Source organism: Lissotriton vulgaris, chromosome 8 (genome assembly GCF_964263255.1).
Source record: "Lissotriton vulgaris chromosome 8, aLisVul1.2, whole genome shotgun sequence".
Lineage (NCBI taxonomy): Eukaryota > Metazoa > Chordata > Amphibia > Caudata > Salamandridae > Lissotriton > Lissotriton vulgaris.
In genome coordinates this window covers 1,505,177,858-1,505,192,469 of record NC_141696.1, presented here as the reverse complement: position 1 = coordinate 1,505,192,469, position 14,612 = coordinate 1,505,177,858, and the positions used below count along the sequence as shown (strand labels likewise).

The following is a 14,612-nucleotide window of genomic DNA, read 5'->3' as shown; positions in this document are numbered from 1 at the left end:
ACCCTTGGTACCACTTCTCTCCCAGGAGAGAGTCCGTGGCACCCCCGTTAAGCCATCAGCTGCCTTTCCCTCAATCCCAGATGGGAGGGCTAGAGGAGCAGTGGCTGGCTCTGCTCCTCTAGCCCTATGATCAGGGGAAAAGTCAAGAGGCCGAGAGCTGAGGATACCCATCAAATAGCACACCACTAGCAAGGCTTTGCAAAGGCAGATAGGGTGGCCACGCTGGAATCCTTTTTAGGCTCGTTACGGGCTATACTAAATGCTGAAAATGAAATATATACTAGACTCAAAAGATAGATCCACTTATGCAGTGCTTTACTTCTATAGAACTGGGACTTTTCAACCTCAATCAGGGTACTTCATCAAGGGAGCAGGTATCTGATGTGGAACCCAATGCCTCTGCTGGCTGTCTCATCACTGAGGCCCCCAACCTGTATGTTCAACACATAAGACACAGGGAGCAGCCACTACTACAAAACTCCCTAAATGGGGAGCGCCACTCATCCCCTGAGGTGCAGGCGGCCTCTGCAGCCCCCACAAAACCATGTAGGCCCATCAGCAGGGCCAGTAGAAGGGGCCCCTTCCACAGAACAATTTATCGCAAGAAATTTTAATGTGGGGGAAATATCTAATGGTGGGAAGCTCAAAGCAGAACCTTACACCTTCCACCCGAATCAACTTCGTACTTTGCGGTCTTGGGCAATGTGCCAGCACTTTTACAGGGTGTTACGTAAGATTTATTTCAATAAAAGAACAAAGTCATGCATTGTTTGACCTGTAATACCACCTGGGGCCTAATAGTGGGAAAATATATCAACATGGTGCATAGGGTTAACTGGGTAGGTAGGTCTATAAAGACTTGTAAATGAGATTGTGTCATCATTAGCTTTACTAGACCTCATGTCCTGGAAAGGATTCTAGCTTCAACTACCCTTAGTACCCCCTTTAGCCATCACTTGACTATAATGGCCATTCTCCTAGGTTTTTTTTATAAACCTGTGCCTAGAGGCTGGAACAACACGATCTACACTAAACAGGCACAGCATGATGGACTGATGACCGACCCCCTCTTTTAATGCTTCTAATAGCTTTGCACCTCTGGGTTTCATGGATCCCTGTGATTGAGTGAGTGGGGCAGTTCCTGTGGAAACGGGGACATTAAATAACCAGCATGATCGCTCCTGGCAAGCCGTAGCCCCTTGGATGGAAAGGACTGTAAGTTAATTTCTTGGAATATCGCTGGCCTGGCAAACAAGTTTCTCGACCCTGCTTTTATTTTATTATTAAAAAAGTTGAATAGGATCTGTTTACAGGAAACTTGGGCAAATGAGAATAGCTTTCCTTTGCAGGGTTACAAGTCTTTTTCTTTGTACCTGCTACTCCCTCGAGATCAGGAAGATCTAAGGGTGGTCTAGTAATTTATGTTTCTCTAGCAACAGAATGTAGAGTGTCCGTGTTGTCCACAGATAACCCCAGTTTGCAATCATTGTTGCTGAGTAAAGGGACTTGTAAATTGGTGCTTTTGAATTTTTATAATGCTACTTCTTCTCCAGAAGTCTGTAACATATCTTTGTTGGGTTCCTTTTTAAGGAATCAGTTCACTGCAGTTCACAACAATCTAATAATTGATGGGGATTTTAATACCCATCTATGTGGAGAGCTAAGGAAAACTTGCCATATTGACCTGGGTTGGCCACAAGTGAAGGGCATCCATTTTGAGCACACCCCTCAGGGTGATTCCCTTAATGCCCCAGTAAATCAATTTGAGTTAAACTTGGCCATGTGTAAACTGGAACCTTCCAGAAAGGATCTTCTCCCCTCTTTCTTGGGGTGGGGAAATGGTTAATTTAATGATTTAATCTTTGTGTCAACCCCTCTCTTTTATCTGAAATCAGATTTTTCTATTGAGGCCAGCATATATAGCGATCATAATCCTCTATTTGCTCATTAGCTGGCCACTATTAGCACCTTCTAAGTCGGCAAAGAAGAGGGGGCTATTGAAAGCTATGGATGGGTGCAGAAGGCTAAAATGAGCTTAGATAATCCTAGTCATTCCAGGAATCGCTATCCGCCTTGTGTCAGAAAGAGTTACCAATTTGTATAGCCTCGTTGACAGATCCACTTGCCGTTATAGAGGCCTTCAAGGTTGTGCACAATAACAGACCTCCTTAGTTCCCCAGCGCGGCAACCTTCTGTTTTGGCCCCTAGATGGTTCAATTCTGACTGCTCTCGTGCATCTAGGAAACTGAAGGAAGCCCTAGACCAGAGACCGAGGGACATTGCACTAATTAAGATCCATTGAAGGTCGTATAAACCTGAATTAGCTAGATGAAAGGCAGCGCTGAAGGAGGAAGCATGGAGGAAGCTAATCAAAGTAAGCACCCTAAAGAGTAGCTCGAAGTTCTGGAGCATCATAAACAGCCCCTTTTTGCTGAGGATGCAGGAAATATATTGGGGGCCCATATAACAAAGGACGAATGGGTGTCCTATTTTGAGAACATGTTTCAGTGCCCCACCCGACAGGAACACACCTACCAGTTTAGGTGCAGGGAAATCCGCCTTGGTCTTTTCAGTAGAAGAGATTAGGAAGGGTACTGTTGGGCTGTCTAGCAATAAAGCGCCAGGACCAGATGGCATTCCAGCTGATCTATACAAATCCAATTTGAATCTTTGGGCACCACCTCCTACAGCTGTCATTATTTCTGCAGTAAAAAACATCCCCCTGGTTCCTGAGCCACATCTACTATAGTCTGAGTATTTAAAAGGGGTAAGAGATAGAACCCATTGCTATTGGCCAATCTCCCTGTTGGACTTGGTGGTCAAGTTGGTTGGTTGTATTCTTCTAGATAGGATGAGCTACTGGGCAGAAGATAATGACATTCTTGCCGATGCCTAGTATGGCTTTCGCCTGGGATGGTCGACCATTGGACCAGTGTTTAAACTTATATATGATTCTTTACAATTACACGGTCGCCTGCCCTGGCACCATCCACCTGGCCTTCATGGATCTGTCATCCGTGTTTTATTACATAAATAGAACAAAGCTCTGGCAGCCCATGTTGTCTATCGGGGTGGATGGTGATATTGTTCATTTCCAGCAGGACCTACATAGAGACACCAAGGCTGAGGTTCGATACACTCAAGACTTAAAGGTTACTCCCCAGTTTTTTATAAAAAGTGGAGTCCGAAAGGGGTGTATCTTGGCCCCTTTCTTTGTTTAATTTATATGTGAATAAACTGGAGACGTTTTAGTGGAGTCTACGGTAGATAATCCCCACGGGGCCCGTTTTATTGTATGTAGATGATGCGGTCCTTATGGCCCGGATCACAAGAGGGTTGCAAACACTTCTTAATGCATTTGCCTCATTTATGGAAGATCTGGATTTGCTGATAAAATATTCTAAATCCTATGTGATGCAGTTGGGATCATGCACAAGAAAGCATTATCACTTCATGGTCGGATCTAATCAGGTTCCACGCACAGATACATTTTCCTATCTGAGGGTCCTGTTAGACGACCAGATAAAATGGGGGCCATTAAAACAAAGAAAGAAAGGAGTTTTAGTGTGCACCTACACAGCCATTTTTAACTTTGCCTTGACTAAGTAGGAGACTGACCGGGGCTCGCTTGCAGATATATTGGGCAAAATGTAGCGCTAAAGTTTCATCTGGTAGTGAAATCTAGGGTAACATTGCCCAGGAGGCACGCCAAGTGGTTGAAAATAGTTTTTTGAAATGCCTTCTATGTGTGTCTCAGGAAACCTCAACCGTTGACGTCCATTAAGAGTTGGGGATGTCATACCTCTTTGACCTGCTGGCTTTCAGCCCCTATTTCTGTGGTTAGAGATCTGGCTGAGTCAAGGAACAACTTTAAACAAATTGACCCTGAAGGATTGTATGGCCCTTGACCATGCCCACCACATCCCCTGGCTTCATTATATAAAGGGCTGTTTCTTGAGCTTGTGAAGAGCTGACTTATTTTCCAAACCAGAATCAGTGAACAGAAAAGGCCTGGGCTAGGTAGGCAAGGGAGTCGTTCTTTAGACAGAGGCCCTTAGACAGAGGGAAGATTGGGAGCTGAGGAAGTTGAGGAAGCCTAGTGTACGTAGATTTGTCATCCTGAAAACTGTGCACTCCGCCAAACCATATCTTCTGGAGCCTCTAAGTGTTTACAGTCGTTTTTTTTATTGACTAGGTTCCGTTTTGATCCCCTTTACCTCCTGCTGGCGCAGCCATGTGGGCGTAGTAGGGGTCAGAGCCTAGAGTCCTGTGGCTCCGACGGTAGGTCTTCACAGGACATGCTTCATTTTTATAATGTTTTGTAATTATTATGAGGTACCCCAGAAAACTTTTAATGTCCCCATTTTGAAAAAGTGGCAGCCTGCTTAGCAACCCCTTACACTCGTATTGCCTAATCTCTACTGATGACGAATAACAATTCAGAAACACGTGTCTAGAGATGGCCAGCACTAATCTGCAACTACCTGGTGAAACACTCAAGAGACTTTGCAAGTACACACACTTGGCGCACTGCATTGTCCATGATGCCTAGGGGCGATCCTGCTGGGAGGTGAAGCAGTGTGATCCCACCCTGTTTCTTGAAAAAGTTGGAGTTCAGGCAGGGGCAACCTGCCTTCACCTTTTTACAAATGTTATCTGGCAATACTGTCTTTTATGTCCTCAACTTTATTAAAAAAGCTGTCAGGCTCAGAGCCTGTTGCAATTAACCGTCAGGGGTTTACAAGGGTTGGTTAAAATGTGTCCTTGAATGTATTGGTAGGTTATATCTAGTCTGTGAGGGAACGTTGTTTTGTCTCTTTTTAAAGATAAATTATACATTCAATTTATCTATATATTGTTTTTATGTATAGTATTTGATGTCATTGAGTAGCTCTGTTTACAGAGAAACCTTTTTATACCTGCTGTTTCATCTGACTTTTATAGTTTTATGTAAAAACCGAATAAAGTGAAGTGAAAGAAAGCACCGGATACCTTTTCATTTTGTCTCAAAGTTCAAAGAGGGAATAATATTGCTTTGGTTAAAGGATGCACACACAGTACACTCATATGTTTGAATGCAGAAAGATAGTGCCTACATTTGAGAGGCTGGTTTAGTACTGTTAACTGAGTAGTCAGTTTTAAATGCTGTATGAACAACTGTTCAGATGTAAGAAAGTGGAACCCTCTTGCAAGTAAAGTGTTGACGATCTAAGTTTACATATTTGTGCGATCAGCAGTGACCATTTAAACGATAAGATTTATTTATGTAACATTTTGGAAGATAACTTGATTATTAAAAGCAAACATTCCCGAATGTCGTATGGGCAAGTGGGCGGATGAGGTGACAGTGGCTGCCGATGGGTTTAAATACCTTGGGGTTTTTCTGTCGTCCTTCCAGGCTCTGTCATTGGAGAGGAACTTGGCCCCACTGTGGATACAGATTAAAACACAGACCCAGCCATGGGCACACCTGCCACTCTCTTTGCTTGGCAGATCAGCCATTTACAAGATGGTCTCTCTAACCTTTCTGTTATATCAACTCCAAAATCATCCATACCTAATACCATACACCTGGTTTCAGCAACTGAATACTACCCTTAGACATTTTCTCTGCGACGGGGGCTCCACTCGTGTAGCATTAAAAACATGTTTCCAGGCTACATATTGTGGGGGCCTTGCAACACCGGATGTCCAGTCATACTGACCTCGCACCTACCCATCCTAAATGATTGGTGGTATGGCAATAGAGGGGAGCCTGCCTCCGCAGTTGAACGCTGGCTGATGGACAATATGTCACTACATACAATCCTATATGACAACCAGATACTGAAGGCACTGGCAACGGCTACAGTATTTCAGATCTGGAAAAAATCACTACAACAAATGGGGTGGTGGGATAGACGTACAAGAGAAGCACCTCTCCGGCATAATTATTATTATTATTATTATTATTATTATTATTTATTTTTATAGAGCGCGATAGTCACCCGGGGGTATCCCAGCGCTAAAGAAACCCTAAATTAGCCAGATCTGAGGAGCACGAGGGACAGAAACAGGAAAGACTAAAGGAGAGGAGATCAAAGAAAAAAAATAATGGTCAACTTCCCCAGTTGCTGGGGTTAGCGGGGTTTTCCGGTTGGGAGGCTATCGGTATATCTGCAATTGGAGATGTTCTCCACCGTGGAGTCCTGAAGTCTTTTCAAGAACTCCAACAGGAATACGAAATGCCCAGATCCCAGTTTTATAAATATCTCCAGTTTCGCCATGCCTTTTCCCCTTGTCTTGCACGCCTGGAAACTATACCGGAGTTCAACCCTATCGAGGCCAAAGTATTTATGGGTGAGCTTGGAGAACATAAGATCACCAAGATATATCGGACATTGATTACGAACAATCTCACTACCCTCAGCAAAACACACGCAGCCTGGCAGGAATCTTGGGTTCAATTTAACTGGACTTCCCATTCAGTGGTGCCTTAAGTGTGATCAGCAAAGAAAGACAAATTACCTCGATCTCCACCACAAGCGTTTCACCTCCCTCTCTGTCCACCACCCAGCTACCTTCCTTACTCCACTACTCCCCACCAGGGAGCAACCCCCACCCTGTGCCAGCAGCTAACATAAAAACCCTATGTCTTAAGGTTCAGGCTGACAACCTCATCACCCCTTGTATGGTTTCTTTTGAGGTATGTTTGACTCAAGTAACAAAATAGGCGGCTCACCAGTGCCCTCCTGCTAACATTGCCAGTCAACAAGGACGAGGGAAGTTGTACTGCTGTACACAAGCTGTAGGTCTTCTTCATGTGGCATATAACAGGGTACAAACCCAAACCTGCTCATGGGTAGCAGCAGTCTCACAATGCACCCTGTGCTGTCCTCTCTTTTCTCCTCCTTCTGTCACAACTCTTGAACCCCTTTTACCATACAGCTTTGTGGGTCACCTTTGCCTGGGGACCATGTTTATCTAGTTTCTTTCATTTGGTCCATCTGGAGAGTGAGGTGGTCTCCTTTTCAGCTCATGGCTCAAAGGCTTGAACTCCTTTAAAAAAGTATTATTCCCTTAACATCTGAGGTAGCATCCAATGCAATCTCCCCTGCGTTTGGATCGGAGAGGGGGGAGGTGGACAGATTTTGGTTCTTACATCCTTTCTTAGTTTGAAAGCAAACTAGCAAGGTTTGGGGTTTGCTTTCCCCGTTGTGCTTTGTGGGTGCTGTCAACTGATCTTAGTTTCAAGTCAATTTGAATAGTTTACTCTGATGCACACAGTTGTGGGCATTGTGCAGATACAGAGCTTATCTTAGTGTGGATCTTGTTTTGGTCATATTGCCAATAGCTGGTTCGTATTGCGGCAGCTTTCACTTCTTACTTATCATGTCTGTCCCCCTGCAGCAGATTTTAACAGGAGGGGGGAGAGAGAGAGTCAGTGGATTCAGTCTCCCTAGTTATATGAATAAACAAAGTGGAATCCACTCAAAGTGATAGTGATCCCTAGAGTGATGGGGAACACACAGTGTTGTTTAAATGCCCCTCACACACCAACAGGCCCCTTGGTGTCATGCTTCATCATCGGGGCCTTCGCACCCCTCTACGGGATGCGGCGTGCTGCGACTCGCAGATACGCAGGAGCACTTAGAGGTGAACTATGTGTGGGGGTGTGTGCTTATAACAAAGTGTGAGTGAGGTGAGGTGAAAAAAGTGAATAGTTAAAAAGTTCACTTCATCGGAGCCGCGTTGAGGGAAGGCAGGCGACTAGCCATTGCAGTAACCGTCATTTCTGATCAGAAAGGAAGGATTCCCCAATATACGCATAGGCTCATGAGGTCTTATAGTTGAGAACTTTAAGTTCTATCGCCAATTGGGCGCAACGACATTCACTAACATAAAAACATAGTTAGGAATATTACACATTGTGGTAATTATTTTTAAATACACTTTTACATTCTACATGTGAGTAAGGGGAGGGTAAGTGCATAACCCTTGTCCTGAAGAAGGGGGCTTTGACCTCCGAAACATGTTGACACTCTAAACAGTGGTTTTGATACCCTAATGCGTATCTATCTAACCACGCCCTGCACTTCTTTTAACAATACCAGCCGGGGATTAAATTTAAAAAAAAATTCCCTCCCACGTGCCGGGTATTTTTTAACTATTCACTTTTTTCACCTCACCTCACTCACACTTTGTTATAAACACACACCCCCACACATAGTTCACCTCTAAGTGCTCCTGCGTATCCGCGAGTCGCAGCACGCCGCATCCCGTAGAGGGGTGCGAAGGCCTCGATGATGAAGCATGACACCAAGGGGCCTGTTGGTGTGTGAGGGGCATTTAAACAACACTGTGTGTTCCCCATCACTCTAGGGATCACTATCACTTTGAGTGGATTCCACTTTGTCCCCCTGCAGCACCTCCATTTTTACTGCAGCAGCCTCTAGGCACATACGCAGATTTTACATTTGATGGGGCCGCCACGTATTAGTGAAGGCATTTCAGCCCTGTGTGCCCTCAGTTTTGAATTCTTCTGGGCCTCGTCAGTTGAAGGTGAATTCAGATTATTGAAAGGGCAGCACCTGTTAGTGCTTATTCAAGGCACAACTGGGATAAAACACAGGCGGTATACCCTCTGCTGTGTAGTAAAATTCAACATTAATGTAAGTAAACTTTTGTGGGATGTGATCTCAGTTTGTCTATGTGAGAAGTTGGCCTGATATGCAGTGCTCACTATTCTAGTGATCACTATGTATCAGTCCAAACAACCCTTATTGATGATTGGTTGTAAGTCAACCGTAGACCAGCTATCCTAGTAGCATGGACAAGAGCAGTCTTTAGGCTAGACTCTAGAGGGCGTGTTAAGCCAGCTGTTATACCATCACATATACCCCTTGAACACCAAGTGAAAGTACACCACACAAGTTGTTATGAAAATAAAAGTATATTTATTTAGAACACAACAGCCCTGGACTCTTTATGAGGACAGGGCGCTAAGCATAATACAAAGCTCTTATGAAAATACTGAAAGTCGCACAATTTACACAAATGCCCAAGGGGCACGAAAAACCATATACTCTAAAAGTGGAATACGAAATTACTAGCAGGTAAATACTACTCTAATAGGCTTTAGGATCGCTAGGACTGGACTACTGAACCTTCAGATTATGAGCAGGAGGCCTAGGGAGATCGGGTGCAGAGTGTGCACTCTCACGCGGGATGCGGGACAAAGTCTATGGATGCTAGATTTCGTAAAGTTAGTGTTATCGGACGAATCCGACTAGGTAGAGCTGAAACGAAAAAGGATCTGGACCCTTGGATAGTTAAGCTATGCTGGGGCACCGAAATGCTGAGGTTACCTAGCCCAGGGGCTGCGGCTGCATAGGTCTGAAAAGACGTCGGGAATCCTCGTTGCAGTCTATGGAACCTGAAAGAAGAAGTTGCTGGCAGGCGACCAGTGTTGAAGTTCGATGGGATCCAAGCCTGGATCGGTGATGGAGGATACCTGTAAGGAGAGGGGACCAAGTTCTGAATCACTAGCCAGTGATTAGATGGGCACCAGGATGGCACCGGATGGAGTCACCTCGACCAGGTGAGTGGGTGACGCTGGGCTCTGCAGTCTCTCGGACCAGGAGGCGTTGTCGGCGACCAGGATGGAGGTGCGAGCTGTCCCACGAAGGTATCTGCTGTCGACGTCGTTGGACCCAGGATTGGGGCAACAAGTCTTGGCAAATGCAAGCCCACGCGGTGTACTTAAAATGGCGTCTGGAGTGGACCAGGAGGGTCCGGGGTGCTCTTCTGTTGGAGGGGAGCAAGGGCCAGTCTGGAGCAACCAGACCAGCGGTGTTGTCGTCGTGGTGCGTCGTCAGGCGGGCCACAAGCCAGCAGGCAAGTAGCCGGACAACGCGGTGAGCAGCAAAGAGCAGAAGGGCCCCACGCAGATCTCGTGGATGCTGGGGGGCTGGACTTCGGTGCTGGAGCTGCTCAGGGTTAGGGCTTCTCAAACCCCAAAGCACTCACTCGAGGATCCCTCGGCGGTCGTGTGGGCAAGCGTCGTGCAGTCTTGAAGATGGCCGGTCCCTCGAGGTCTCGTCACACCCACGAATCTCAGCTGAGCTGACGATGTAGGTAGAGGTCAGAGGTGCCAGGGAAGCCGGGTCTCGTCGAGCTGGGCAGTCTTGATCCGGAGGAGAGACTTACAGCAAACCGCGATGCGCTTGGATGGTGCCTGCTGTGCAGGGTGGCTACTCCTTAGCCACAAGGGAGAGTCTTCTGAAAGGTTCAAGAGTTCTTTCATGGAAAGTCATCAAGATTCGGAATTATCTAATTTGGGAAGGATCCCACCGCTGCCACCATATGTAGGAAGGTAGATCCTGACTATGGTTGCCCCCAACTTTTTGCCCTGTGTTTTAGCTGGTTTTTGACATAGTTGGCCTGGGACCCTGCTAATCAGGACCCCAGGCCTACTGCTCTCTCTGTAAACTGGATTCCATGTACCTTAGGTGCATTTACCAATTGGTACTGGGCCACCTTATCAGACCCTGTAACTCAGGGCATAGGTGTACCCAGGGCCTACCAGGGGCTGCAGCATGTATTATGCCACCCCTGGCTGGCCATCTAAATCTGACACAACTGGCTGCACGACAGCTGGGGCAAGGTGGTGTAATCACCCCTTGCTGTAGATATAGTATACCTATATCTAACCTTAAAATGGACACTCGTATTCCTATCAGGCACTCCTATGGCAGGCGTTGACAATCCTGAAGGCAGAGAGCTTGGAATCGTGTGAGATGGTGCTCTGGCATGAGCTGAGCCCGTTTGCAGCTTGCGGAACCAAGTCCTAATAGCTGTTCCATGATAACGCATACCATATAATCTTAAATGCATTATAATCCTCGCGGTTATATGCCAACTCTGGTATCGCTTTATCAAAACATGTCGAGTAAGGTGTCATACGAATTGGAATACTAACCCCCCGCCAATTCTGGTGACGGGGTTAGCATTCCACCCTTCTAGAGGGACACGACATGTATGTAACCTGAACCCCGGTTAAAGTTAACTCGAACCTCAGCATCACAAAATGGATGCTGCCACCACAGACACAAGTCTGACCTCCTGCTGCTGGGAGTCCTTCCAGCGAGGAGAGCTTGGACAAAGGGTTTCCTGTCAGGGGCGGTGCTAGCACCATCCCAGACAGAGTTTTGTGTATCCTGGGTAGGCAGGGCTGAATAGGAAGGTGACTGCAAGTGGCACCCCGGTGCTCACTATGCATCTGCCGGCTAGAACCAGTTCCAGGGGCACACCAGCCCCTGAGCTGGGGAAAGTCCGGCATGGTAGAGGGGTGTAACCACCCCCCTTCCTGGTCCCACACATGGGCAGGACCTAGTCCCGTACCAGCCCCTTTCTTTAGTATAAAGGTGGGAGCGGGGATCCTTCCCAAATTAGATAATTCCGAATCTTGATGACTTTCCACAAAAGAACTCTTGAACCTTTCAGAAGACTCTCCCTTGTGGCTAAGGAGTAGCCACCCTGCACAGCAGGCACCATCCAAGAGCATCGCGGTTTGCTGTAAGTCTCTCCTCCGGATCAAGACTGCCCAGCTCGACGAGACCCGGCTTCCCTGGCACCTCTGACCTCTACCTACATCGTCAGCTCAGCTGAGATTCGTGGGTGTGACGAGACCTCGAGGGACCGGCCATCTTCAAGACTGCACGACGCTTGCCCAGCATGACCGCCGAGGGATCCTCGAGTGAGTGCTTTGGGGTTTGAGAAGCACTAACCCTGAGCAGCTCCAGCACCGAAGTCCAGCCCCCCAGCATCCACGAGTCAGGATCTACCTTCCTACAGTCTACACCACTACGCATTCTGCATCTCTTTGTATTCTGACATAAAGTGCAAATTTTTAATCCATTTATTTTGGCATGTTAGGACTGTTGCAACTCAGTTTACGTTGATCAGTCAGGTCACCTGATTAGCAAACTCCAGCTTACGCAGAATTATGCAGCTCGGTATTGCTCTGGGTCAAACTTAAGAGATCACTTTCCCAGCTCTGGCCGCTCTTAGGCTACAGGTGAATGAATGAATCATGTCCAAATTTCTGGATTTCACTCACAAAGTGATTGAAGCTCCCAGCCTTTCTCTGCTGCACCAGCGCTTCAACTGGTATAACCTTAACTTGCTGCCTAGATCCTGGGGCCATTCTCTTCTTGAGATACAGAAATTTCAGTTCAAAACTTTAGGTGGAAGAGCTTTTCCTGTGGCTGCAGTGACTGAACAGAATTACCTCCCTCTCCATCTCCAGCAGGATTCAGCCCTCTGCAAGTGTAGAAGACTTCGCTTTTCCCTCAACCATGCTAGCTTCCTATGCCTTTCACTTTTGTCTCTGATGGAATGCTGTTAGATTACTTTATTTTGTCCCATCGTCAAGACACCCAGGGTGTACATTGCACTTGGTAAGAACTTAACCTAATCTAACATACCCAGGTGGTACTGGTGGTGTGGTCCTGGGCACACTGAGTTGTCTGCAAGAATGCAAACAATGACGCAAAAAGACAATGCCCATTTGGTAGTGGAAAAATGTGTGTAAGGAATTGTCAAAGGGCACACTCTTAAGCCAGTGTCCACTTGGCACAGTGCATGCCTGTGCCTTGCAGACATTAGGGTGGAGTAGTGTGCCCAGTGTCCTCTGGGTAGTGTGCGTATGCCCAAAGGTGGTGCTCAGTGAGAACCGAGGACGGTAGATAAAAAGGTGCAGCCAGTAGATACCCGGGGCACAGGTATTATGTAAATATTGAAGTAGATTACTGTGAAACCAGAAGATATCACTTAGAGTCTTATGCTCAAGTCAGTCCAGGAGATGTGGCCTAGTGGCTACAGCTGCTGGCGCTGGAACAAAGGAAACCAAGGTTCGAATCCCAGCCTCACAGAGAAAAGGCGCTGAATCTAGTTGAAAGCATTACCTATCCTCATAGCAATTAATCACAGTTAGAAGGAGGCAGGCTGACTTTCAGCCCAGAGCTGTCCTGGCACAGTTGTGGAATGGAACAACCTCGTGTAGTGTTAGTGATCTCAGTAGCCCTACCGCGTACCACCAGAGCGCAGAACCAGGGACAAAGGGAAGCTACAGGTGGTGGTGACCAACAGAGGAACACTGCTCTAGACTAAATGAGCCAATATAGAGTACATTATGAACATCTATACATTCTATCTACATCAGTGTGCTCGATCAACTTAAATCAAACTAACTACTGAACTTAAAGCTTGTGAAAAGGTTGTTGAAGAGAAGCATGAGCGAAAATTTGCTTTTTACCATGTGATAATGCACATAGTATGAATTATGGTAATGGCTAATAAATGAACAAAATGCAACTGTTAAGTGAACTAATTCCTGCTAATATCCAGAGAAAACCTATGTTCTTTGCCACAACACATTCTGTTTGTCAATGCATGGAAAGCTTTCTTGTACACACATCATACGCAAGTCATGGTCTCACCCAAGACTAGCTCTTATTAAAAGGTCACATCTGTACTAGATACCTCTGGTAGCAAGAACACATTCTAAACTTGGTAACGCTCCATAATCCCAAATCCAGTACATTCAGGAGTATAAAGAAAACAAATAAGTAAGCAAGCAAAATAACTGATCTTGCGGCCAAAATTTACATGCCATCCACTTTTCATACACTTACCGTTCAAAATATTTATAACGGTACCGTCCAGTTACATCCGAGGTACAACCTTGAGATCTACAAATGTAGAAGGAAATTAGTTACAATAAATTTATGTTACAAAGTGCCTTTTTGGTTTTAACATTGCATTTTATAAAGCGTTTTGTACATTCACTCAATTGCCATTTAAACCGGCTTTAAATCGCTGTTCAGCTACTTACGCTCAAAATATGTATTCTGGAAAAGCAAGATCACATGACCAGCACCCAATTTAGACCCAGTGTGCATAGAGGAGCTAAAAGGAGCTGCTCATCAAAATGTAAAAAAGCTTATTGTTAATATAATCGTAATCCTTTTGTTTAATAAGTTTGGATACCTAATAATAATTAGTGACAATACTAGAACAGCAGGGGTATAGGGCAAAGAATGACTGCACTTTGTCCAATATTTTATGGTCTAGTTATTTTGTGGGTGCCAAGAACCTGAAGTCACATACCCCTAGACTTCCAAGGGCAATGCCCACAAACGCTTTTGTAATAAAACACAATGGTTCAGCACTCCCACACAATGCACAGTGACGATAGTAGTCCAAACAATAATACAAAGAAATCAGTTCAGTAGGACTCTTAGTTTTCTTTTTTTCTTTTATTCAAAATCTTCATACAAAGCGTAGCCAGCGCGTTTCGTCCGAAGGACTTCTTCAGGGCGAAAGATATGGAGATTATGTCAAAAGTTTTTTCAAGAATTTTAATGTTCGGAGCTTCCAGTATATGTGGCAATGGTAGCCTTAGAATAGAACAAGTCAATTCTTCACATTAAGTATTCATCTTTGTAGACAGTCAGAATGGTGCAAATATTCGCAACCAATTCGAGGCTGTGACCGGGGGTGAGCGGATACGCCGCGAACATTCAAGTGATTACAGACACCATAGGAATTGGTTGCGAATATTGGCACCA

The 14,612-nt window shown here is 45.7% G+C and overlaps 1 protein-coding gene across 2 annotated transcripts in view; it reads right to left on the bottom strand.

Moving 5' to 3' along the window:
* Positions 1 to 14,612, bottom strand: part of CFAP91 (cilia and flagella associated protein 91) — a 431,267-nt gene that overhangs the window by 321,207 nt on the left and 95,448 nt on the right. For both annotated transcript variants that reach the window (XM_086933540.1, XM_086933541.1), the window contains one exon: positions 13,677 to 13,733. In XM_086933540.1, coding sequence (XP_086789666.1) covers positions 13,677 to 13,733 — 57 coding nt within the window. The remainder of the gene's footprint in view (positions 1 to 13,676; positions 13,734 to 14,612) is intronic.